Source organism: Sebastes fasciatus, chromosome 19 (assembly GCF_043250625.1).
Source record: "Sebastes fasciatus isolate fSebFas1 chromosome 19, fSebFas1.pri, whole genome shotgun sequence".
In the NCBI taxonomy this organism is placed as follows: Eukaryota; Metazoa; Chordata; class Actinopteri; order Perciformes; family Sebastidae; genus Sebastes; species Sebastes fasciatus.
In genome coordinates this window covers 14,532,435-14,559,162 of record NC_133813.1, presented here as the reverse complement: position 1 = coordinate 14,559,162, position 26,728 = coordinate 14,532,435, and the positions used below count along the sequence as shown (strand labels likewise).

At 40.1% G+C, this 26,728-nt stretch overlaps 1 protein-coding gene across 2 annotated transcripts; it reads right to left on the bottom strand.

The window, feature by feature from the left end:
• LOC141757872 (lysosome membrane protein 2-like) lies at positions 1–26,695 on the bottom strand. 2 transcript variants are annotated; one of them, XM_074618768.1, is made up of 13 exons: positions 26,332–26,668; positions 16,114–16,271; positions 14,406–14,553; positions 14,017–14,208; positions 13,769–13,860; positions 12,972–13,091; positions 8,160–8,338; positions 5,002–5,120; positions 4,385–4,458; positions 4,221–4,272; positions 3,412–3,564; positions 3,208–3,249; positions 1–2,248 (listed from the first exon to the last, which is right to left on the bottom strand). In XM_074618768.1, exons 1-13 carry the CDS (start codon positions 26,452–26,454, stop codon positions 2,138–2,140), a joined length of 1,563 nt encoding a protein of 520 aa, XP_074474869.1. In that variant the 5' UTR covers positions 26,455–26,668; the 3' UTR covers positions 1–2,137. The 2 variants fall into 2 exon arrangements, with proteins under 2 accessions (XP_074474869.1, XP_074474870.1); XM_074618769.1 differs by lacking the exon at positions 3,208–3,249 and having other exon boundaries at positions 26,332–26,695.
• Between the last annotated feature and the right edge of the window lie 33 nt (positions 26,696–26,728).

Genomic DNA, 26,728 nt, shown 5'->3' with positions numbered 1-26,728 from the left:
TTTATTGAAACTACTTTTTATTTATTGTGTACACAGTAAAAACAGTACTAACAGGCAGCGTTTCAAAACAAGCTGACAATTAGAAGTGGTTATAGCAGTAACGATCATTTCAGAAAGTATACAATCTTTTATCAAAGTATACGTAGCCCAGTGTGCAGTCCATATGGTGCTTTCTGTGTTTTGGTTTTACCAACGCAACAAAATAATTTATTCTTTTTAATAACCACAACACTAGCATTGTGTAATACTGTATCTTTTGCATGAAAAAAAAAAGATTGCTTTATCCATTCATTCACCCTCTCATGAATTTATGATGAAACTACATTATGCATTTCTTCTATTTTCATTAGGTTTTCTTATTGTACACAACTGATTACATCAAACACAAATAGTAAAATCAAATGAGGACGCAGAAATCTCTAAACTTGTTACAGCTCCTTTGCTGGTGTCTGATATAGTGTATTTATTGCTGATTATTACAGTGCATGTAGTGACGGCGTGGCATGAAGTAACTCATTCATCCTTAAAATGCAACTAAGAATAAAAGCAGTAATAAAAGCTGGGCTCAACACAGTTCAAATGTAGTAATGCTGCAGCATGTTCTATATCACATTAAATGGCACCTGAAGTCAAATATTTTCACTAGCGTTGAGTGAGAAAGTGCAGTTTGACCCTGACAGCAAGTCAAAAACTTCTAGCAGTTTCATGCTCAGTTTTGTTTGGTATCTGGAAGAAAACGATATGCCCTTGAGGGTAGATTTGTTGGTGTGACATGGCGTTATTTTCACAAAATATGTGAAAACTATAAAAGGCAAAACAACTTCAGTAACATTGATTCTTCTCAAGGCACAACTTCAGTGTTTCTTCATATTGAACCTTCATGAGTTTTGAGTTGCGGCGGCTGGACACCTGACATTAAGTCTTTCACAAACTATTATATTCAGCACCAACAATGCTAATAAGGCCTTCAACAACAGCATCAAAAAGCACATTTTGAAATGATAATAAGCTGAATTACATTTTGATATAGTGGTTAGTTAATGTAAGCAGTTATACAAGGCAGAAATACTGTCAACATACAAATTCAGTTCTTTATGAATCACTGTTTGTCATATTCAGGGCTTTAGTCGGCCGATAAAGGTGTCGCTCATTATAGAAGACAGCTGTGAAGCTCTAACTTAGCATGTTCCTCATTCAAACATTTCTACATTAACATTTACAAGAAAAAAAATGAGGATTTCTTATTTTACAAAAATTTAAATATCCAAAATATACAGTGTTTTGTCTGATATTCATTCCAATCACACACTGAGAGGAATGTAAACAGTTCAACACACCTTACACTGTATATATACAAAAATATACTCTGACGGTTTCTCCGGTGCGGTGCTAATGATGTTCACAGATATCCCTCTAAATACAGTGCATGAATAGAAAACAATAATAAGCCATGAAAAGGTTATGTAACATTTAGTTTGAAATGCGAATGAAACATAGTATAATACTGAATTGATTTAAAAGTCTTCACAAAGAGATTGCCGTATGTTTCTGCTTCTCTCCCCTTCTTTAATAGTGTTTGATAGTATCTAAGCAGAGGCCCCCTGAGAGTGGCGTATATCTAAAAAAACTCACATTTTATGGACTTTATGGTCCCAAATCACCCTCTATGCCCCGTCAGTCGCTACAATCCGAAGGCACAATCTAGGCAAACAGAGAATGAGGTGAGGCCACAGCACTAAAAGGTTTATAAAGGGTGTGTTTTGTTTGTTTAGGACCACCACAAAGTGCAATCTCCATCTCTACTCATTAGAGAATCGTAGCTTTCAGCAAATGATTTGACCAAACAGCAAAGTAGCCCTCGACACACTGTTTTCGAATGAATGTCAAACTTTTTCTGGGGAGTAGACCTGGACTTTAGGTAGCTCTCCAAGGCTAAAATTAAGAACATACAGTACAGTATGTTCGAGACTAAAAACATGTTCCCCTCATCGACCCCTTGACCCCCGAAGATTTCCAATCATAAAGGAGATATTGACAATTCTTCTCTATCTCTCTCCTGAAAACCCAAATCCCTATTTATAATTCTGAGGGTTGTTGATGTATTTAGCCCCCGTCTGACCATTCCCTCCCTCCCTCCTCAAGCTTGTGGGTCCCCTTTAGGTGTCAAACCAATATAGGTTCCATTTTGAGGATCTTCCTTTTCCATGGCACTGACTGGAGAGTAAGAGGCGTCCTCTTCAGTGGTGGTCTGTAGTGGCAGATTGAGGATAAAGAAACATATTATAAGCTTTCTTTATGAGCATGATTATTATTCTAACACATTTCAATGGATTTTCCACTCACATACCATAATACATTAATAACAATAATATATATATTTTTAAATATTAATATTTTGTGTGTGTTAGGCTGTTCCTCTTTGCTTTTATTTAAAAAAAAATGTATATTATTTTTTTCTTTTCTTCTCTTTCTATTTTTTTCTTTCCTCTCACATAAAAATATGATTATGTTATGGCATGTTCTTTGTCTTATTCATTGATATTGAATGATGAAATGATTATGTATATTGGAAAAACAAAATACATGTATGGTTTTAATAGAGTAAATTAATAAAAAGTAAAAATCATCTTACTTTGTACAGTTATACTGCAACCAAAAAGGGTTGGTGTCCTTGAACGCGTCACCTCACATTGCCAGTGACATTTTTACATTACTTAAATAGACATTTAGTATTACTAAATCATGTTAATATAAGGGTTGTCAATCAATTCAAATATTTAATTGTGATTAATCACATAATTGTCCATAGTTAATTGCGATTAATCTAAATTAATTTGCGTTATTTAACCTCCTTTGCGACAAGCTAGTATGACATGGTTGGTACCGATGGATTCCTCAGTTTTTTTTAGTTTCATATGAAGCCAGTATCTTCACTCTAGCTTTAAAGCCCGCTACAATTTAAAAATGACAATTCGCGTTGACGCGTTATTATCGCGTTAGCTTTGACAACCCTAGTTAATATGTTAAAAACAGACAATACGTTAACTGGACAACACCAGAATTATTTCTGGAGGGGTGAAAGTCATCTAACTGCATACTGAGAAATGAGATTAACGATGCATATGGACAATAAGTACTGAATATAGTAAGCTTGCAAACACAACACAGAAAGTCAAACAAAGCAACAAAACAACCATAAAGACTTACAGAATAGAGAGGCTTGGTAAACACAGTGCGTTTAACTTCATTCTGCACAGGGACACACAGTGATAAACACACGCACAGTGCAAATTAGTGTGTGGTTAAGCAACTGAATGAATTACACAAGAATTAACGACAATTACTTATTGGGACAAAGCAAGCAAATTGTGAGCTGTTAGAATCAAAATCAGGCAAGAAGAGCTGACATACCGTCTGTTTGCGGGCCTTGTAGAGAAGGATGATGAGGACTGCAAGCATAATGGCGCCCAGTCCCACAATAATGAGCGGGAAGTTGGACACTGCAGTGGAAATCATCAGCAGCTTGTGTACTCTCGCTGCAGACGCATCATCAATCACCACACTCTGCGTATTAAAAGACAATGCGAAAGTTACATTATGGAGAGGAAACTTTATTTATTACTAGCGACTGGTTTAGCATCTTGTATATAATACTTTCTGTCCTGATTTGTGCCGTTCAAATTTGGTTCCCTATGCATGAAACAAGAACTACGCGTGACCCCGCCTCCTTCTGAGAGCAGAGAGATACGTGTGTGGATGTGTGGCGAGACATCGAGGTGCAGGAGCTGATGTGCGTCCGCGGTAAGAAAGAAAAAAAGCGGTAGATGACGGGATGAGAGACAACGTAGTGTAACGTTATACAGACATATCAAGGCTGCTGAATGAGAGAGGCATCCGCCGATACGTTACACGGAAAACACACTGTGTTAACAATAAGCCGACCACCTCGCGGTACCGCCAGCTGTGAGCTGTGATCTGTGATCTGTTTTTAAAGTCACGCACCTTGGCGGAGGTCTGCGCTCTCCAAGTGTCATTCTAGTGAGCATATGAATTCTTGAGTTACGGCCAAAAACGAGTTTTGTGAGGTCACGGTGACCTTTGACCACCAAAATTGAATCAGTTTATGAGTCAAAATTTTGATTTTGTGTATAATATTTTCACGATGATCCACTAACTCCGAGGCTAATGTGAGTGTCAGCATTTCTTCAATCGTTTCTTACCTCGTTGATGAACATGACGGGAAAGATTGTGTCATTCAGGCCTCTAGTTTTCCTGTCGTGAACACAATGAGAGGAGTGTCACACAGTCATATACAGTACAGACACACATTCATTGGTACAGTGGAATAATAGTGCTTAGCTTGTGTTTAGATGCAGATACTCACGGGAATCCAGAGAGTTTGCCGATCAAGATGTTTATCTGTGCTCTCTTGTTTGCACGTACAATCACTCCAGTGGTCTGCGAGCAAAAAAAACAATAAAATATAGTGTTAATAGTGTAAAGTAAAGCATTATATCACCAGAAACGGACAACAAAATTATGACCAGTGGTGGAATGTAACTAAGTACACACGATAATTTATCTTGTGTGCATAAGATTAAAAAATATATAATATTTCGGGACCTTGAAGGCTCCATAATTAAACACTATGAAAGGAGCCGAGTACTTTTACTTTTGATACTTTAAGTACATTTTGCTTGTAATACTTAAGTACTTTTACTCAAGTAGAGTTTTGAATGCAGGACTTTTAGTTGTAACAGAGTATTTTCAGAGTGTGGTATTATTAGGATCCTTCTTTTACCACTGTCTATAACAGCATTTGAGGAGTAGAATGGGGATGTTGTTCTTCTTCTGTACCACTACGTAAATGCCACTAGGTGGTGCAGCAGTATATCTTTATGTAGCATGACGTTCCTTCCAACACAGTTCGATGAATACCTTTGCTTCTACATAGTTCCATGCTGGATTTGAGGCTGAAGAACTGTGTGCCTGGTGGCTTACCGGGTTAAGGTCTAGGAACGTTTGGTGGTGCTCTCTTTGAGGGGACATTCCTTCAATGGCAGCCACATATTTGTCCTCTCCCAGGTAGAAATGTGGAAAGGAGGCGACCACTGGGGCACCTATGTGAGGAGAGGAGAGGAGAGGATTCAGGCGAGAGACAATAAGGGAAGACAATATTAAGCGGAACAAAGCAACAATTAATCATGTCTTTCGACTGTAAAATGAATGAGTCACAACAAAAGAAGTTCTCCTTTCGCTGCTTTAATAAGTCGAGTAAAGGTCAACTATGACAAATTGTGTGCGTCATTTTCTGTGACATTGTTGCCCCATCTCTAGTTAGGGTTTAATGAGACTGAGAAACATAATTAGCTGCCACATGACTCCATAACAAGGTTTTACTCATTAATTTGGCCATTAATTAATTAAAATATGTTTATGTCAACATATGTTTTTAAATATGTACATATCACCTGTCACCATCAATATGAATCCTACACGATGTACATACAGTATATAGACATATTCACTTGGGAAACTATGGAATTAAAATTCCAGCGTATAATGTATATAAACATAGAAAGTAAAGTATTGTGACCGATACCAGATCCAGTTATTTGAGTCAGAATCGGCCTGATATCCGATCCAGTATCGGTGCATCCCTAATCTTTACATGGACACACTGTACGTAATCATCCAGTCCATGTATATCCTTTCAATATCTATTTCTTTGCACTATTTGTACTGTTTACAACTTACAGAACACTTGACTCGTATATAGACTAGGGATAATAACGCGTTAACGCAAATTAATTTGAACGCCACTTATTTCTTTAATGCATTAGCGCAACTTGCAATTTTTAGGTTGTAGCGGGCTCATTTTTTGGAGCGAAGGAGGCTAAATAACGCTCCAAACTTACGCTACATTTTGGCGAGGAAAGAATTTGCATGGCCATTTTCAAAGGGGTCCCTTGACCTCTGACCTCAAGATATGTGAATGAAAATGGGTTCTATGGGTACCCACGAGTCTCCCCTTTACAGTCATGTTCACTTTATGATAATCACATGCAGTTTTGGGGGCAAGTCATAGTCAAGTCAGCACACTGACAGCTGTTGTTGCCTGTTGGGCTGCAGTTTGCCATGTTATGATTTGAGCATATTATGCTAAATGCAGTACCTGTGAGGGTTTCTGGACAATATTTGTCATTGTTTTGTGTTGTTAATCGATTTCCAGTAATAAATATATACATACATTACAATCTGGATGAAATATTTTAATCGATTGACAGCCCTAATATAGACGTTGTATATATACAGTATATATATATATATATATTAATATATTATATAAACTATATATATTATCTATACACAATTTCTTTCACATACTGTACATAACAGTCCGGTCTATTCTAGCTTTGTTGTCCTTGTCCCCTGCTGTTATTTCTATTTCTGTGTAAGTACGTGAGTCGAATTCCCCTGTATGTGCACACGTACACGGCAAATAAATCTGACTCTGATTATTCAAAACAATGTACAACATCAAGATGATGCAACATAAAAGCAGCGGCATAGAAAACAACGACAACATTCTTCCCAGATGTCACATTTCCTGCTGTTTGATGTATGATCTAATCACGACATCACAAACAGCAGAGCATTTGGGAAGAGTCCTCAAGAGGAGGTGTTGAGATACAATCAGATCTCCGTCGCAGGACACGCAGCATGTTACTCAGGGTCAAACTTCAGACGAAAATAAACAATAGGTAAACAAATGGGCCACAACCCCGTTTGTAGAACAAATTAAGGGCTGCGTCTAATATCTAGATCAAGAATCTTGTTCTACTCTTGTTAAGTTCCTTCCTCACATTGTAAACAGGAGGCGCCGCGTTCCTACGCTATGGCCTTGGTTATAGATAAGGTTAAGTTAAACACACTTGTTCGGGTTCCACCTGTGGACAAAAGTCATTCTGTCTGTGTCTCGGCAGCAACAACAAAGTCAGTCGGTGGCCCCGTCAGAGGTGCTGATGAAGTGGGGCAGGGGTGACAGTTTTCCTGGCCTTATGTTTGGCAACACATGTCTGACAAAAACATTGGACACCCGCAGTCACCTGAGAGGCTGTTCCCGTGACAACCAACAAGGTCACTGTAGCGCAAACACACGCACGCACACACACACACACACACACACACACACACACACACACACACACACACACACACACACACACACACACACATATTTGTATTGGTATAATGAGTGCCACTTAGTCACTGTGTTCACTCCTCAACACCTGACCCTCTGTGCACTCTTTTCAATCCTCCTCACCTGAGTAGAGTGAAATTAAATTTGTACCATGACTTCAAAGTGCTTTGATTTTTCTATTGAGCTGTGGTGTATGCTTAACATTCATGTGGACGGCAGCCCTTTAAGTTTCCATTCATCTCAGTACGCTATGAAAATCTTGCAAACACTAATCCTTCACAGCAAATAACATCATGTCTGTTTTTTTTCTTTGTCTTTCCTTCTGCAATAAGCAGCATGTACCTACTGTATCAAATCAGTCTATTAGCTCATAACAATAATGTAACTTTGACACAAGAAAAAGAATAAAAGATGTCCATTTGTGTGAGAAACACTGGTATTGTTCTTTCACAGGGAATGATAATATTTTGTATAAAAACAATTTGGTCAGTGAACACAGGCACTAAGGCCTGGTCATATTCAAGGCCAGAATCAGGTGACAGGGATTACCGCCTCAGCTACTGGGTCAGTCAAGGTCAGATGGCGCCTGAGGTGTGGAGAGGGTGGGAGAGCTGTGTCACATGGGTCACTTAGAGGGGTATTAGTGCTGGTGATAGTAGGAAGGAAAATAAAAAGAGGACTTGACTTATATAAGAATTAAAAAAAAAAAATTGAATTGGGCTAAGTAGAAAGATTTAAGAACAGGGCGACAAAAAGCAAAGATCTTATCTTTCAAAGTAAAGGTATGTGTTTACTATAAAGGCCCACGTCAGAGTGTAAGCACAGAGGCGTTTTGCATAGGATGCACAGCTAATTAAAGAAATGAGTGGGTGCAGAACGCTTTGAGTGTGAAAAGGAGAGACGTGAAAGTGCAAAACGTGGATGAGGAAATTACGTTGCACAAACTGTCATTTACCTTTCCGACAGGGACTGACTTTAAGAAGGCCAGTTCCCAGGCACTCTTTTGGGGTGACGCAGAAACCCTCGTTGGCTGGGTTCTCCTCTTTGCTGGCAAAAACAGAGCGCGGTGGTGTGAAGCGGTAGGCTGGGATTCCTTTCACCTCTACCTCTTTCTCAAACTCCATGTGGATCGACCTGGAGAGTAAAGCAAGAACATTGTAGGGCGTGATGAAAGTTTTATTATTCATCATATCTTCTTTCTCTTCCTCTCTGTTTATCTTATCATTTTGTTGCTCAAGATTTTGATATGAATTATTACTTTATTATTGCTGTACCACGTGCACAATGGAATGCTATCCCTTCAAGTATAAGAATGTATTAGCTGTAGTCAGCTTAAAACTAATATCAAAAAACGGGATGAAAGACACACAGTCATGTTGTCATTAAGGCCCGAAATACACTCACCAATCCACTTTATTAGGCACACCTGTTCAATTGCTTGTTAACACAAATAGCTAATCAGCCAATCACATGGCAGTAACTCAATGCATTTAGGCATCTAGACGTGGTGAAGACGACTTGCTGAAGTTCAAACCGAGCATCAGAATGGGGAAGAAAGGGGATTTAAGTGACTTTGACCGTGGCGTGGTTGTTGGTGCCAGACGGGCTGGTCTGAGTATTTCAAAAACTGCTGATCTACTGGGATTTTCACGCACAACCATCTCTAGGGTTTACAGAGAATGGTCCGACAAAGAGAAAATATCAAGTGAGCGGCAGTTGTGTGGAAGGAAATCCCTTGTTGATGTCAGAGGTCAGAGGAGAATGGGCAGAGAGGTTCGAGATGATAGAAAGGCAACAGTAACTCAAATAACCACTCGTTACAACTAAGGTATGCAGAATGCCATCTCTGAACGCACAACACGTCCAACCTTGAAGCAGATGGGCTACAGCAGCAGAAGAACACCCGGTACTAGCACCGGCCACTTTATTAGGTACACATTGTACCTAATAAAGTGGCCGGTGAGTGTATATCCTATAGGTGTATTTATTAATGTGGAATTAACGTTTTTATATTGTCATATGGGTATTTTTTACATGCCCAGGGACAACAGATGGAAACTAGCAACGAGTCATCGACTAAAGAAATCTTTGTCGACTAAAACCAAAATGACATGTTAGTCGACTAATCGACCTAAGAGGGGGCAGCCCAAATAAATAAATCGAAATAAATATTTTTCAATAATTCTCCTCTTACCTTAGAAAATAATAATTAAAAAAGGACTTTCAATTTCAAGAGAGAAGCTGGAGGATATATATTGACTTGACCAGCTTCTAAGAGAATGACGTTCCTGTGAGCAGTTCATCCTCGTTCTATGTATCTGCAGTTCTGCTCTTCTAGGGAATCCCGACGATTCTCAGTGAGAACAAAGGAGTCTATACAGTGTCTGCCAACTGGCCAGGAGGATGCGGCCCTTAGCTACTCAGCCCACCGAACGTGCAACAATACTGTACAGACCTTTCCCTTGACCTTTGTGAGAGAAGCCAAGTGAGAAGCCTTATGTGTTTCCTCACAGGACCAGGACTGTGAAAGCATCTGCCTTGTACTGCTGGGCATGAGAGACTGTTACAGTGGGAATTAATTTAAAATAAACTAAGCTGAGATATGTTAAAACATTGAAGGGATTGTATCTAAATCCCTTCAATGTGTGGGGGCCAAAATTTGATGAGATGATGTGAGACTGTATAACAGGCGTAGAAACGTTGAAAGGGGATACAAAGAGGAGAGATGGGGGGAATGTACTTTGTATTTTAGTAAAAATGTACAATTTGTATAATGACTAATATCTACAATAAATACAGTAAATCTGCATGCTATAACTTTCTCTTAAGTTTGTAATATAGCAGAAGCACAGCAGTCTTTGTTGGTGTCATGGTTTGGGGCGGCCAGGACCACGATGGAAATAAGCTAACTTAAAGTGTTTCTAACCTGTGTCATGCTTCAATTCATTTCATTTCATATTTTTTTGCATATCCAGTATCCTATGTTGGGTTGAATCTGTGTCTTTTGTTTTAGTTTACGTCTTTTTTGTTTTTATGAATATCGAGAAAAGTGTTGGTTTGTTTATGACAGAATTTATTTAAAGAGGACCTATTATGTTTTTGTGCTTTTTTCCCTTTCCTTTAGTGTGTGTTATGTAGTTTTTTGTGCATGTAAAAAGTCTGCAAAGTTACAAAGCCCAAAGTCCACACCAAGGGGAGTTACTCTCCACAGAAACACTGCTCCTGAACTGCCGGAAAACCTTTCTTGAAGTGCCTTTTTTACCTCCGTAACGTGGTGATGTCACCAAGTAATACATTTGCATAACTGCTGCCTAGCGTCTGGTTTGGCACGCCCTCAAACAAAGCTAGTTAGAGCAGAGCTGGAGCGGAGCCTGAAGAGTTCGTTTAGGTTGACCAATCATAAAAGAGTGGGCCAGCTGACCAATCAGAGCAGACTGGGGCAGAAGCGCAAACAGAGCGTTTCAGACAGAGGGTGAAAAGAGGTGCTGCAGCACAGCTGGTATGAGAACATTGAACATTAACGCATGTAAACATGTTCTAGTAGAAACCCAAAATACAAGTATGGACCTGAAAATGAGCATAATAGCTCCTTTTTAAGTCAAATCAAGTATTTTAAATGAAGGATCATAGCTTAGAGGAAAGATTAACGTATGCCAAAAGGCAAGTTGGTATTTGAACAATAACACCTGCTTGCAATTTGTCAAAATACGGAGTTTTTTTTAGCTACGCTGTCAGTTGCTGGACCAAAGGGTCACTACTACCCTGTCAGGTCACAGATGGGAATTCTAGCGCTTTTTTTATCCTTAAGATCAGTCCCAGATGTCGATTAGCTCAACACATGTTTTAAGACAAAGTGGTGTTGAGCTACTCTTACTGGGGCTTAAGGCTGAAAACACTTGAGCCAAACTATGTGAAAGGTTAACACATATAACTTAATGGAACATTTCCTCTTCAAATTATGGTAACAAGGTACAGGAAACAGGGAGGGAGCCTTCCCTTTAGTCACAATAGCACAGACAGCCGTGATGAAGCCACCAGGCAACGACTAAGTAGGTGAAAGTGTAAACATTTGGGAGAGGGGTTTTTGACACACATCCAATTACAGTCAAAGGTCCAACCATGCCACTCAACAGATTCTTTCCACGCTCAACATAAAGGGGAGAATGTCTAAAGCAATGTGTGTTTCTTTTAGGTCAAGGTTATTTTCTAAATTAGAAGCTCTCGTCATCAGAAAGGGCAGAAGAAGGGTGAAGTCAGCATTAAGGAGTAGCATTTGCGAAATTAAAAACCCCAAGGAACTACTCATCGGGTAGTCACTGTGTGAGAGGCAGGCTGTTCTCTTTGACATTCTTCAAGCTTTCAATAGCATCCTGATTCTCCAGAAATCTGAGTGTAAGATGAAAAATTGGCCAGATGCAGCCCATTTCACATGGAAAAGCATGTTGTTCCAGCTGGTCAAGAACAGAAACAAATGTTCTTTCCCAATGCTGAGAATAGCACTAATTCAATACTCGTCAACAACCATAAAATCCTTTTAGGATTTTTCATTCTCACTCCCACGATTGTCCTTCCCGTTCCTCGCTCACCCAGCTTCCATCAACCATTACGCTCCAGACCAACATTTGTCTTCATGCAAGCCTTTCCATAAAACGCTTCCTGGAAACTTCCATGTTAGTCTTTCCAAAAAAACACACACAGTATAGGCACTAAAGCCTTGGTGGGAAAACAGACGGCACCTGTGACGCTGTTTGTAAGTGATCAGGATGTTATTATAACGATCCATGGGATCCAAGGCCTGTGAACTTTATTTCCACACCAGATATGAAAGCCTGTGTCCTGCTGTGTGGCGAGTTGAGTCCAACATTTTCAGGCCATGTCATGTCCCAGAATTAGACATTGCTTCATTATAACCACTACGTCCGCAGGTAAAGTATCATATATGGGACACAATGGTCCACTGGGAGCAAATGGGAGGATGCAAAACCTGATATGAAAGAACTAATATAAGTTTATCTTTGTTCTTGAGTCAGATGAATGGCTCCCTCATATCTAACTGACAACAAGATAAGAGTCCATGCTAGCAGAGGCTGTACTTAAGCTGCCACTATGCTTATCGACAGCTGCTTTATTGCTGGTCAAATAGCTTCGGAAACAACCTTCCTCCACACTTTTACAACATCAGATTAGTGGGGGGGGGCCTGTGTCCGATCATTTGTGTAACCTTTACAACCACTTCACGCCATGATTGGCCATTTGTGCGAAGGCGAGAAAGGAGGTTTGAACTTCTCTCTCTAGCTCTTTTTTCATTCTTAACAAAGCTACTTCTGTTACGTTTTTATGTGAACAACCAAGGCTGATAGGAATGTCACTAGTTTTACAGGTATTTAGTCATAATGCAAAGTACTGCAAAAATTCAAATTTTGACCTGCTGGTAACGCTAGAGGAAAAGTCTCAGCTTCACCAACATCATTAGGATTCATCCTCTGTGCACAATGGGTATCTGTAGTAAATTCCATGGGAATTCATCCTATAGTTGTTATTTCAGTCTGGACCAAAGTGGTGGACTAAGCGATCTATCGTCAGACTGGCATCCATAGAGCCAAGCCAAAACAGATTAATATTACTACTAAGATATTTCTGTAACACTACACTCACTTGTAAGAATAATAAATAATAACAATGACTCAGCGTGGTGATTTACATATTTTAAAATGATGCCACATGGGAGCAGAGGGATGCAGGAAGGCAGGTTGATGCTGAACTGTACCTGCAGAGGTCTGGAGTGAAGATGTAAATGCGTTCGTCCTTGTTCAGCAGGGGATGGAAAGCACTTCCATCAGATCCATTGATGCTGTTGCTTTGGTCAGTCTTCCAGAATGTCAGCTTGCTGCAAAACAACATTTTGTCACAAACATGAGCATTTCATATATTTTTAACATTTATGCAATTAAAAAAAGTATAATATTCATACAGAATGTATCTCTTTAGGCACTGATTCAATGTAGAAATTGATGCTGCCTGCAAAGTGACCAAAAAGTGTTTTACGGACTTTGGCAGCATGCCTTTACAATAGCTCTGAACAAAAAAAGAGAAAAGACCATTTTTTTTTTAAATTTTTGGCTGGATATGTTGTTTTCAACAACCCCTTCTTTCAATATCAACACCATTATCACTTCCATCTTGAAAGCCTTTAATTATAAAAAAATGTTTTGATAAACAAACATGTTTTTATCTGAAAATCACAGTTGAAAAGAGTGGTTTCCCAGGAGTAAGAAGCATAATTAGAGACTGCATAGTGGGGCAATAAAATGGGATAAGAAACGGTCACTAAAAAGCCCTTAAGGCGTTCAGAGTATCAGGATGTCCTGTGCTGTGATTTGTAATGTGGGCAACAGCCCAGGCAAACAGACAGACAGACAAAACCAGCCAGTGCTCCCTTATTACTGGCAAAAAGCAGTAGATTTCCGAAACTTTTTAAATCCAAAGGTTACCCAGTGAAGTTTCATTACAGTGGCTGAAGACAGGGAGGGAGTGTGTGTTTGTGTGAGACTGCAGCAGCGCTACCTTTCGCCTTTCCATGTTGCGACACGGCCATAATCCATGTAGTTCTGCTTCCCAGTGTGGTAGACAAATTCCCCGTTGTTACTTCCATTTTTCTAAATAGATCCAAAGATTTAAGTCATTAAAATGTTTTCAAAAAAACCCTCATATTTCTTATTATAGAGAAAACCTGCTGCACTGATTTACAGAGTGGCTGGATTTCTAAATGAATCAAAAACATATCAATAGATCTTCCTTAGAGCTGTGCGTGCCTTGTGCATGAGGCCAAAGACCGTCTCCACTTCAGGACTCCCTTGCTTGACGCGGACCAGCAAGGGATCTTCGTAGCCCCACAGCAATTCATCCACAGTTCGAGTAGTGAAGAGACCGCTCCCGAGATTACTCATCCAAAGTGCCACCATGGGGGCCTTAAAGAAAGTCCCCTTCACCTTTTCCATTACGGCCTAGAGACGGGAAGTGGGAGTGGGGCAGAGTGGAGAAGAGATGGATTGAAAGCAGGATGAGGTAGAGGGTGGTGGTGGGCATTGAGGTTGGATTCAGAGAACAATAAAGTGCAGAAGAAACTTACACACACTCAACTTTCCCCTACTTGGATTTCCACTTTACTCTACTTGTCTAAGACCTTTAGTTCATGACTCACCCAAGCAGGGATGTTGACAGTGGTGATGCTATCCATAGCTGGGTCACCCACAGACTTCTCTCTCATGAACACAAAGCTTTTGGTGTTGTATGCGGACACCGTCGTGTCATTTTCCCCCATGGTCACATTGTCCTTATTCCTGTACTCCCTGGTACACAACAAAAAAAAAAATAAGATTATAGTTTTTGTTTTTTTAAATATTTTCATTAAGCTTTCTAGTATTGTTCCTATCACAAATGAGCATCTCAGACCAGTTAAGAAGTCAAAAAAGCATTGCGCATACATTTAGGGTTAACACTGCATATCAATTTCATCACAGAACTTCTTCCTTTCAACACAACATCTGTTTGAGATTAGGTCAAATGAACAGTTAAATATAATTTAGGAAGTAGGGAGAGATTTTCTCGATGTGCACTGTGGCCGTTTTTTTGATGATTCAGCAGTGAACCTTGATATTTATTTAAGGGTTTCAGAGGGTGCATTAGAAGTGTTTCAAAATCTACACAAAGTTTCTTATCAGGACTCGCATGACGGACTGGACCGGAAATGTAACAACATGCTGCATATATATCGCTGTCTGATCTTCAGGGTCATTTTACAAACAGTTGATAAATTTAATTTTCCAACTGGTTTGGTTTGCGTTCACAAAGACAATAACTCAAACGGTCCAGAAATTGTAAACAAAACTCACGTGGTGGAAATGTCATTCGATTATTGGTCAGCCAGTTGGCAGGTAAAGAGACAAATCATTTATTAATGCAGGCATTTCGAGGAAGACGCTGTCATCATCTTCAGCCCATATGTTAAGGAGGCGTCCCACTTCGTCGCGAGTCCAGGTTTGTCCCCTGCCACTTGACATTTTGCTAGCAAATGCGCTAATAACCACGAGTAACCAAAAATAGAAAAAGGAAAAAAAAAGTTCTTTTAACTAATGAAATGACAGATAAAATGGTACACTTCCTGTGTTTGGTTTCGAATTGTGTTCACACCAGAAATGAACCGCTCCAGTTCACTTAACAGCGGACCGAGACCACCCCTTCGAGGCGGACAAGGGAGTGGTTGCGTTCACACCGACCCAAACGAACCGCACCGAGGGGGTAAACGCTCCAGGGTTCGGTTCAACCGGACTAAACAAGGCTGGTGTGAACGCCCCCTAAAAGTCACCTACAGTAATAAACCACAAGAGAGGAAGCAGAAAAGCAGAAGCTGATGTCCCTTTTTCAGTTTACATAGGTGCCGAGCAAATAACGGTCACATTTCAACAGCATTGCAAGAAGAAGCCTAGTAAAAAATGGTTTCAAAACTATTTTCTACTCTCCAAAACCTCATTTTGTGGTGTGTGGTTTGGCTGATGCCGTCCCAATTTGTAGACAGGAGAAAACATGAACCCAAAAAGCCAATAAACTTGATAAATATAAACAGCAACACAGTCTGGTTGCGGTCTCTGTATCACACTTGAAATTTGGCCACTGAAGTAGGAGGGCACTATATCAGAACACATATTTGGACAGAGTAAACACAGAGTAAATACAAATGAAGTGCAGTAGTATCTGGTGGTGGAAATGTGCAAGTGTGCAAGCAGAGATCACCTCCTACACATACAACAACATAACATATTTGACAATATATCAGAATATGAAGAAGATTTATGTGCGACACATGTGACTTTCTTTGTGGCAGCCTGCATTGATGTGCTTTTGCATCTCACCTGTATGTGTAGGGTCCAACCTGCATGACCTCTGGCTTGGCCCCTTGAAGGAATGCGTCCAGATTGGTCACATTGAAGAAAAAATACTCCATGTAGACGGGAGGGGGAGGGCTTTTCCATGACCCAAACACACGGCTGCCCTCGACCAAAACAATCTCCTGTTGAGACATAAAGTACATATATCTCAGTTTAGATATAAACATAATTCATTCAGACACATAAATACGGTTGTGAAAAAACAAATTTTCTGTTTCAAATGATACAAAACACTGACTACACATATAATAGACTAAAATAAAACATGCTCCTGCTTGATATAAAGTTTTTTTGTAAGCAGAAGTGTTTGATCTTTTCGTGTGGCTTTCCAACTGATGATGCACTTGTTGCAAAAAGTGCAAAAGGTTTTGGAATAGAGACCACATGTTTTGAATTTCTGTTCAATCTCTCCGTAGTAAAAACAACCCAGAGAACAAAAACATCCTCGGGTGGTCGTGGAGGAGGGGAGCTGCTGTCTGAGCGTCAGACAACACACATGAATGGTATTAGGGGAGACCCCTTCCGCAGCTCCATTGTAAGCGGTTGCCAATGACGACGGGCACTCGGGGAGAGCCGCTGACATATCATGTGATGCAGAGAGCTGGATGCCCGCTTGTTGTGCAGGACTGCGACCTTAATGATCTGAGCTGCATTCCTCGAACTGAGCCTTATGTGGCCTTGGAAGTGCAGGACATGAAAAACCTTTACTATCCTGTTTCATTACACAGTATGATAGCAACTTTCTCACAGCAGATACCATTGCCTCTGGACAAGGATAACCTATTTCACTGTAGGAATCTTTTGAGGGAATGGAAAACACAGGGAATGAGGGAAGAAAGAAGGGAGCGAGAGGATTAGTATTTCTTTTGACAACACATCAAGAGGAAATCTCACTTTGGCCTAATTGTGTCAGCTTTGTGTTAAAGTTAAAAGCAATACTTCAGTATGAAATAACACCAACGAGTCCCATTATTTCAGGGGAGCACAACCCCCCTCCTCCTTTGGGGTCCCTTCTACTTGTTCAGAAACAAAAGTTTAACTGAGTAGCCAAGGACAATAAAGCTGTCACCTTAGATTGAGGACGGGAGAGCGTGGTCTTTCTATGTCATCCTTTCATGCTTCGAACAATCAATATGAAAACCCTCCCAGCATGCTACATGAAATACCGCGTGGAAAACAGGAACAGAGAAACCTTCTTATCTCAGTACTTACACCGCTACTCTAACACCACTCCCTTTTGGAAAACACATGTGGCAGGTGAATACACAAATACACACACTGCTAGTGCTTTGATGATGAGACAGGCAAATACATAGACGTGAATAACACTGGGCACAGCGAGAAGCTATTCTTTAAATCCTCCAGCCGTGGTGGACACGGTTTGCATACTCTAAATGGGTTTGTCTCAGTACACCTAACAAAGCTGTATCAGCTGAGCTGTAGTCCAGCCCTGCTGTTTACTGCACCCAGCAAAGTCACATTACAGGGAAGGTCGATTCAGTTTTACAGTGACCAGATCTCCCAGTGGCCACCAACTGGGAAAAGCAAGTGGCTGATCTAACACTAAGGCTACATCCACAATACATATGTTTTTGTTTTAAAACACTTTTGCTACGTTTATGTCTAGCGCCCACAGTACTCTGGCGTTTTCAAGCCCCTAAAATGGAGATGACGCTGACCCCGTTTTAGTTTTAGTCTGGACCAAGCCCCCAGGAAGAGCGCCGGTAGCTGATCCCAATTTTCGTAGTGGCCCAACGGTTGTACTGCAACTTCCTTGTCCGTCACGTGATGCCATTGGGCCCAAAAAGACTTTTCCCCATAGACTTACATTGGGAAAGAGACGTCTGTAACTCAGCGGATCATTGTTTTTTTTAGGTGAATCAACTTCCCAGTACGAACACCTGAATAGCCCTTATTTATATTATTAGGTCCTAAAAGTTGTAAAATGCACTTATAGCTGAATCCAGAGTTATTTCCCTTCCTCCGTTCACGTGAATGAGACCCAGACCGAGGACTGGAGCGAGGGCTGGGAGGCGGAGTTAGCAAGCCGTGACGACAACGTGACGTTGTGACCCCGTGGCCGAGCCATGTGACTGCGCGGACGCTACTGCGCCTGCTCCATGGGCCCAATGGATGCAGAAGATCGTCGGAAGATCCGGGTACTTTTCCAGTCGGAAGTCGAGCCATCATGCGCCACTGAGCAACTTTCATAGGAATGAACGGGGCCCCGCCTCCAACGCTGTATCCTGTTCTCTTAATGCATCCATGGTCTGGACGGACAGAAACGGAGACCTTTGAAAACAATGACGCAGACAACCACATTCGCTTCTTGATTGGATCTGATCAGTCATGACGTTTCCTTCGCCGATTCGTCACACCCCATCATGTGAACCTTTTCCAGAAGAAAACGAACAACATCATCCTCGACCACCAGTGGATAATGTTAACATGGATAATGGGTTACAAGCGTTGCTGACCCTGATGTCTATGCTAGCAGCTGTTGTGCAGTTAAATTCAGCATTTTACAAAGCTGCTACTGCCTACATGCGCAGGAGGCGAGCTATTATTCAAGTTCTTTACATCAATTCCTGTGGCCAGCGCTACTTCCTGTTTACACCAGCATGCGCATGCCCAGTGTACATGAATGGTCATGTGTATACATTTTCAGGCTTGGTAGTGTCGACGGCGATTATTTCTGAAACGGCACTAAAACGCTCGTCTGGACGGAGATCGTTTTAATTTCAAAATGCCGTTTTAAAATTAATAGTATTAATGTGGGATGTAGCCTTACACAATCAAAAGGAGGCTCAAAGCACTGCTGTGTCTAAGTATAGCCTCACAGAGCAGCTAGTAGTGTTGTCACAATACTGGAATATCTGACTTTGTTACAGTACCTTGAAAAATATCGATATTCAATACCATTTTCAATACCACGGAGAAAACTTGACAACATTGAGGACATCAAATTTTTTATTTTTACTACAGAAACCGCCACTTGTACCCGTGTATCGATACTGGGGAAAATGAGTATTGAAACAGTTTCAAATATTCAGTATCGATACTTCGATATTTCTGACAACACTAGCAGCTAGCATGGCTGTAGACTCTTAGTCTTGTTATTTACTGGGGCCATGGTCCAGAGCCAGATATCTTAACAACTGCTGGCCATGACCTTCACACACTTTGGTAAGACTGTCTACAGACCATGATTACAAATTATTTTGATGACCTTTGTTTTGCAGTCATGTCAAAATGTCCCCTTGACCAATGCTTAGTGTGACCACAAGTCACAAGAATGCCACATGTCACAGACATTTGGTGTGAATATTCATGCTTCCAGGGGGGATAAAAACCTTTTGATATAATGACCCTATGGCATTTCCTCTAGTGGCACTGTCAAGATAAACTACATTTGTATTTCTATTACAGGTAAAGCTCCAAATCACCTGTATGTATGTATGTTGTGTGGAGCAGTTCCCTTTCTAGAGGTGGCTTTCCTGGCTTAATATTTGTAAATTAGGAATAAAAAACAAAGCTAAAATTCTGAAAGAAACCCACCAGACTGTTTGCAAGAGGCCCCCATGTCTAGTCTATGTAAATATTACCAAATTCCAATTTTTCACCATCACCTCATCAGCAGGGCGTTGCATGCTGACCTCGCTTGACTCACAAGGAAGCTGAGAAGCTGTCAACCCAGCCAGTTTCCCAATAAACCTAGCAGTGTGAGGGAGGCTTAGCACACAAAAGAGAGTCTACTGCTGGGAGGGTATCCATGGAAGGATGGTGCAACTGGGGCAAGGGCTACCTTGATACAGCTGAAATAAATCATACTGCCAGGCTAGAAGATAACTATGGTAAATGGACTTATATAGCGCTTTTCTAGTCTTCCGACCACTCAAAGCACTTTACACTACATGTCAGTATTCACCCATTCACACACACATTCATACACTGAGGGCAGAGGATACTAAGGTGCCAACTTTGCCCATCAGGATTTAATCTAAATACTCATTCACACACCGATGGCTATGCCTCCGGGAGCAATTTGGGGTTAAGTGTCTTGCTCAAGGACACATCGACATGTGACCCGGAGCAGCTGGGGATCGAACCACCGACCTTCCGATTGGTGGACAACCTGCTCTACCCTCTGAGCCACAGCTGCCCCAACTATGTGTGTCTGCACGTGAGCAATATGCATGTGTGTCACACCCAGGGTCGGCGGCAGAGTATTAGGGGCGGACGGGCAACCAGCTTTGACAGAGGGGGAGAGGGGTGGCATTTTTTCACCTCATATAGCCTTTATTAAGTGTATATTTAACATTATCATGTTTCATGAAAGAAATTAACTGACAGAGAGGTGTAAACATACTTTCACTTATGCGCACAGGCTCGCACGGACGCATACACATGCTGTTATGTCCACAAAAACAGGTAATAAACTAACACCGTGTCCTAACTGGATGCGAGCGTCCGACGATTGCGCCTCATCGCGTAGCATCGGACGCTCTCTGTCCACAGTGAATCCGTTAATTCTGCACTTCTGTTCCGTCATGTAAACAAACCACGTACATATCAGCTGTGAGCTCCAGATAAGACTGGTAGTACTTAGTAGTACTTGTTATCTTCCTACGTTCGTACTTTTTTTTTTTTTTATCAGAAAACACACGTTTTATTTTTGACATTTACTGGAAATAACATACGATATAGCCAAGAGCAAGTAGGTTGTTATCTAGTGATCTTCTCCAGCCAGCTGCCACCTTATTTTGGTTTCTATTTTGAAATGAGGAGGTACTGGAGGCTACAGATAACTCCTCAGGCACGCCCCCTGCGTCTTGCTAGTGCCAGGGTCAAAATGCGCACACAGACAGGTGCCCAGGGGCCTGGACCCCCAGGGGCCTGGACCCCCAAGGCCCGTCCCTAACGCTGACGCTGGTCACACCCACACATTTATTTTACTGAGTATGATTTTTTTTACCTACATACAGGTCTGCCCGTTCATCTAATTAATACTCTTTAGAGGAAGGCAATGCTTGGGTAATGTATCCTGTTTCTGCATGTTTAAAATCAAAACATTTTGCAAACATAAGGAGCAGCATTCGTCTTTAAAGGTTAAACACTGTCTAGTTTGCAAATAATTCAAAACTTTCAATGCCTGGTTTCATTTTGCTTGTCTGTGAAAATCATTCCAGGGTCATCAATGTGGCCACTGCAGCAATGATCAGTAACTGCACAGCTCACTTTGTGTTTGGTTTACTGCGGCTTTTTAATGTCAACTGTTGTCAGTCTGGACCTAAAGCCAACATGTATAATTACTTGGTAAATAGACCCTTCTACACAAACTCAAAACTTACTCTGGACAAACTGTAACACTAATTTTGAACAACGTAAATCAGGACACAGTCGTGCCCTCAGTCATATTTTCTCAAATTTACTCCTAATTTTGAGGCATGTGTACAGAATTTACACTTGTAACGCTTTCTCAATTCAAGTTCAGGGAAAAAAACAAAAACAGACTGACTCCACAACCCGGCATTACTCCACCCTCCCACAAGTCTCTTGACCTCAGTAATTTTATGGTTACTCCCCCGAACACTTATGTTTTGTGGGGAGACAGCAGATTGCACTCAGGCTTTCCTGATGGGTCCATAAAAGTATCTTCATAAACCCACTACATAAAGAGCTATTAGCTCAGCCTAAACGCTTGTAGAGTCTTAAGGCTAAAGACAGTAGCCTAGCCTGTATTTTAAGAGTAAATATTGAACATGTATATATGGTTAGTAAACATGACTAAACAGTCAATTACTCCAACAAGTGGTCAGTCCAGTTTGTCTGTTTATTCTGTTTTATTGGCTTCAACAAAACAGGCCTTAAGTGCCATAAGGCACAAAGGAGATAAGCAACAGGTAACAGGTTGGCTATGGCTATAAGCTTTAATGTTAGGTTATTATTAGGTATATTGTTGTTTATTAAATGGCAGATGACAGTTTTAAAACTAAATACACAAGGTAGAGTACTTGCACTGGATGAAGGGAAGGCTGAAGCACGTAGAGAAGACGGACCCGCTGGTCTATGTGTATTCATTTCTCCTCCATTGTTGTTGTTGTTCAGCAATGTAGCCTACATGTAGGATGTGACGATTGGTCATTGCGGAGTTTTACCCAAAGTTGAAAATTTTTCAATTAACTCGGCGACCAGACATAACGCCAGACGCGCGGCACTCAGTGCAGAATAAACGCTCAGCATCTCGCCCCGCTTCTGCCGTCTGTAGCAAAATGTAAAAGCGCGGCGCTCCCATTGCAAAGGATTCAAAAAAGAAAAAAGCATGAACATAGCGGTTGTGCCGATTGCTTGCCATTCCCTGCGGTTGGCTTGTCAATAACGCGGTTATTGCGACAGCCCTACGTTGGCTTCAACAGTACTCCAGCAATTATTTGACGCGTAAACGTGTTGAAATTGTGCATTAATTCATCCATTGACTTCAAAATGTGAACACATCTGTGATCAAAATAAACATAAAACAATGTTAAAAATAAACATCCTCCCTGCACAATCTTATATGTACTGTAGCCGATGATTAACTCCCTGTTGTTGAGTATTTGGGATCTTTTCTTTTATCTCCACTTCCTGCAGTCATTTGCCTTCGAAACCTCTATAGTCTGCTATAAGTAAAAGAAAATGTACTTTTCTTTAAATGTTACAATTATCAGCATTAGAACCAGCAATAGACAGCCTCGTGAATATGTCCAATGACCTCTAAAGTCAATACTAAGCCTCTCTGATCAAAGCCATCTGATACCTGTTATGGATAAACAGGTTTGATATGAAAATAAGGATGAAGGTGTGCCATATGATAATACTGAATGTGGGCCAACAGTATTTTCATGTCTACACTGTTATCAAAGTAAAGTGAACCTTCTGGGAATGCTTTGAACATCACTAACAGTCTGACATTTTGGAAATCCAGGAAATTTGAACTTAACCATACAATAATTAAAGGTATGGAGCACATTGCTGTAAATGTACAACAACGAAAATGAGCTGAAAGGTCTGAAGCGTGTTTACTGGTGCTGAGCAAATGTTTTCACTGATTCAATCAAACAGAACTAAAACAGATGTTTGTATTGCATGTCGGATAATAAGAGTGTAATTGTGGTTCATTGACTTCTGCAGCTTTGGGATTGAAGATCAAAATATTGATGTTTACTTTAGTTTAAATATCCATTTCCAATCAGCTTTAAAGTATGTCAGTGATGGACCACCACCCTTCCTCCTGCAGATCAAACAACGTGATGCATCTGCAAAGTTGAAGAGCACAACTGAGGCTGTGGTTACACTTGTCTTTTCACTGCGACTAGATTTTCACAGTCATTGCATCCTCGCATGATTGGATGACAAAAAGTCGCATTGAAAGGGCAAGTGTAACCACAGCTAGAGAAAACTTCACTTCAATGTTTTCACACTCTTCTTTTCCGTTATCCTCAGCATCTGTAAACAATCTATATAAGTACGAAACACCTCTCATCATCAGTCACTGCTGTTCCCCAGGCTTGAACTCAACGGACATATGTAAAAACAAGCAGATGAAGAAAACCTATTCATAACTTTGACGACAAAAAGCGTAAGTACCCCGAGGGACACCAAAACCAAACAATTTTGATAATCGATTATATTTGATTAAGTACTTTTTTAAGCAAAAGATGCCTACAATTCACTGGCTTCAGCTTCTTAAATGTTAATATTTTCTGATCTTCCATCTTCCATGATAGTAAATGTATAGCAAAGTTGGGTTATGGACTGTTGGTTGTGTAAAACAAGCATTTCGTAGAGGTTAAAATGGAATTAGGGAAATTGTGATGGGAATTTCTGACTATTTTTCATACCAAATTATTCATAGAGAAAATACATCTGCAGATTAATTGATGGTAAAAAAGAAAAAGAAAAATCTATTTACCTTATTCAGAGAGTGAGAGTGTAGTGGCAAAGTCTTAAAACAAACACCTTAAACAAATTACTTTTTCAATTGGAGCTAAAACGATTGATTAATCAAATGATCAACAGAAAATTATTTTAATTATTGATTCATTGTTTGAGTCACTTTTCAAGCAAAATGACAAGAATGTGCTGGTACCAGCTTCTTCAATGTGTTCTGTTAACTGAATATCTCGGGGTTTTGAACTGTCGGTCAGACAAAACAAGACATTTACAGACGTCACCTTGGGCTCAAAGAAGCTCTAGTAGGCCTTTTCCACTGCTTTCTGACATGTTATAGACTAAGCTTTTTACTCCTAGCAGATACTTTAAAGTTATTAACAGCAACAAGTTCTTAACATCTCACATTTATTTTTGCAGTACACTCTTCAGAGTTCAGCTCATGCTGTCCTTCTCATTTCTAATTACCGTATTAATAGGCTACATTGATGTTAACCTCTCTGAGAGAGGCTTTGTGAATCACGCCACTCCAGTGTGTAATGCGTGACCAGCTTGATTGAATTCTAACTGTGCTGATTTGCTTTCAGCTCAGCACTCAGCTTTCTAGTGACGTGTTGAAAATACCAACCAATACCAAGAACAAGCAATACCGACCCAGCCCTTACTTATTCTTAGCTGTGGAATTTCCTTTTGAACCAACTCCTGTCATAATATTGAAGGCAGAAACACACATTATATATGGGACATCTGCTGGGAAAAGTCTTTCAACATGGTGTGTTTGCTAATGGAGAAGGAACTTTGACTAAAGCTAATCTAACTGTGGGGAAGAGAAAATGCTGATTGCACAGTGCAGGCCACTGAACCTATAATAACAGATCCTCCTTCACCTCAAGGAGTTTGAGCTTCTCATTAGAGCCACTCCTTCTGGGAGGCAACACACAGCCCATCACTGTCCAATTTCACAATGCAAGTCACAACAACAGACACATAACTCCAATAATAAGAGCAACCATAACATCTCATGATATATGATATTAAACTTTATATTTATTTGATTTTTATATATTTAACTTCACGAGAGAAAAAAGTCGTAATATTACAAGAATAAAGTCATAACTTTACGAGAAAAAAAGTCGTAATATAACGCGAATAAAGTCATAACTTTACGAGAAAAATGTCGGAATATTACGGGAATAAAGTCATAACTTTACGAGAAAAAAAGTTGTAATATTAAGAGAATAAAGTCATAACTTAACGAGAAAAAAAGTTGTAATATTAAGAGAATAAAGTCATAACTTAACGAGAAAAAAGTCGTAATATTACGAGAATAGTCATAACTTTACGAGAAATAAAGTTGTAATATTAAGAGAATAAAGTCATAACTTAACGAGAAAAAAAGGCGTAATATAACGCGAATAAAGTCATAACTTTACGAGAAAAAATTCATAATGTTATGAGAATAAAGTCATAACTTAACAAGAAAAAAAGCTGTAATGTAATATTATGAGAATAAAGTGAATTTTTTATGAGAAAAAAAGTCAGAATATTACGAGAATATAATCCTAACTTTACGAGAAAAAAAGTTGTAATATTACGAGAATAAAGTCATAACTTTACGAGAATAAAGTCATAACTTTACAAGATAAAAGACGTAAATTAACGAGAATAAAGTCATAACTTTACGAGAAAAAAAGTCGTAGTATTACGAGAATAAAGTCATAACTTTACGAGAAAAAAACACGTAAAATTACTACTTTATAATATTATATCTTTATTCTCATAATATTACGACTTTTTTCTCGTAAACCTTTGACTTTATTCTCGTTATATTATGACTTTATTCTCGAAATCTCAGATTTATTTTAGTTCCTCAATGTGGCCCTAATACTACGTTGTACCGTCGTACCATAGACCTACAACAATGATGAATAATAATGAAAATGTAAACAAAAAAACAGTTAATCATTTTTCATTCATTCCCTGTTGATTTAAATCAACAGGGAGCCACTGGAGAGGGGCTGAAGAGCCGCAGGTTGCAGAGACCCTGGTCTAGTCCAAATAGTCTCTGAGTAACTGCAGAGAAATGTGTTGCAACCGTCCCCAGTCTCCTCTACTGTATTTAATCCCATCATTCTCATCAACACTCTTCTTGTGCACACAGCAGCAGTGCATTCAATGCAAAAAAAATGCATGACATCATGAAACAATCACGTGTGTTTTTATAAAGTTGTGAGGATGAAAGTGTGTTTTTACCTTTTTGAGGCGGTTGTGCATGAAATTGCGGAAAACTTGACCCACAAATAAACCAATGCCGACGACCAGCAGGGAGGCGCAGAGGATCCCGACCGCATAGATTGCACAGGATCTCCGTGTCATGTTTGCAGGTGCTGCAGAAGGAGGAGACCTTAATATCCCGTTATACGTTAGACCACTAAGTTTCCTACACAACTCAGAGAAAGTTCTCCTGACTGCAGAGAAGAAGTCTTGTTTACTTTGGTGGTTAATAATGAAGCGGTTCACTTTGACAACCACGAGGTCACCCCGAAAACAGCCTTGAAGTGGCGTCCTAAAGGCGCATTCAATGACATAAAAATGTAGCCAAGGAGTATTTGTAGCGGGCTGTAAAGTATCCCACTCCCTCTGCAAGAGG

Bases quoted from the DNA above. Each gene is read 5' to 3' on its own strand.
- LOC141757872 (XM_074618768.1), bottom strand. From the start codon at position 26,454: ATGACACGGAGATCCTGTGCAATCTATGCGGTCGGGATCCTCTGCGCC. The intron at 16,272-26,331 runs GTAAAAACACAC...ATGTCTCAACAG, and splicing joins TGCACAACCGCCTCAAAAAG to GAGATTGTTTTGGTCGAGGG. The intron at 4,459-5,001 runs GTAAGCCACCAG...TTTTGCTCGCAG, and splicing joins CGTTCCTAGACCTTAACCCG to ACCACTGGAGTGATTGTACG.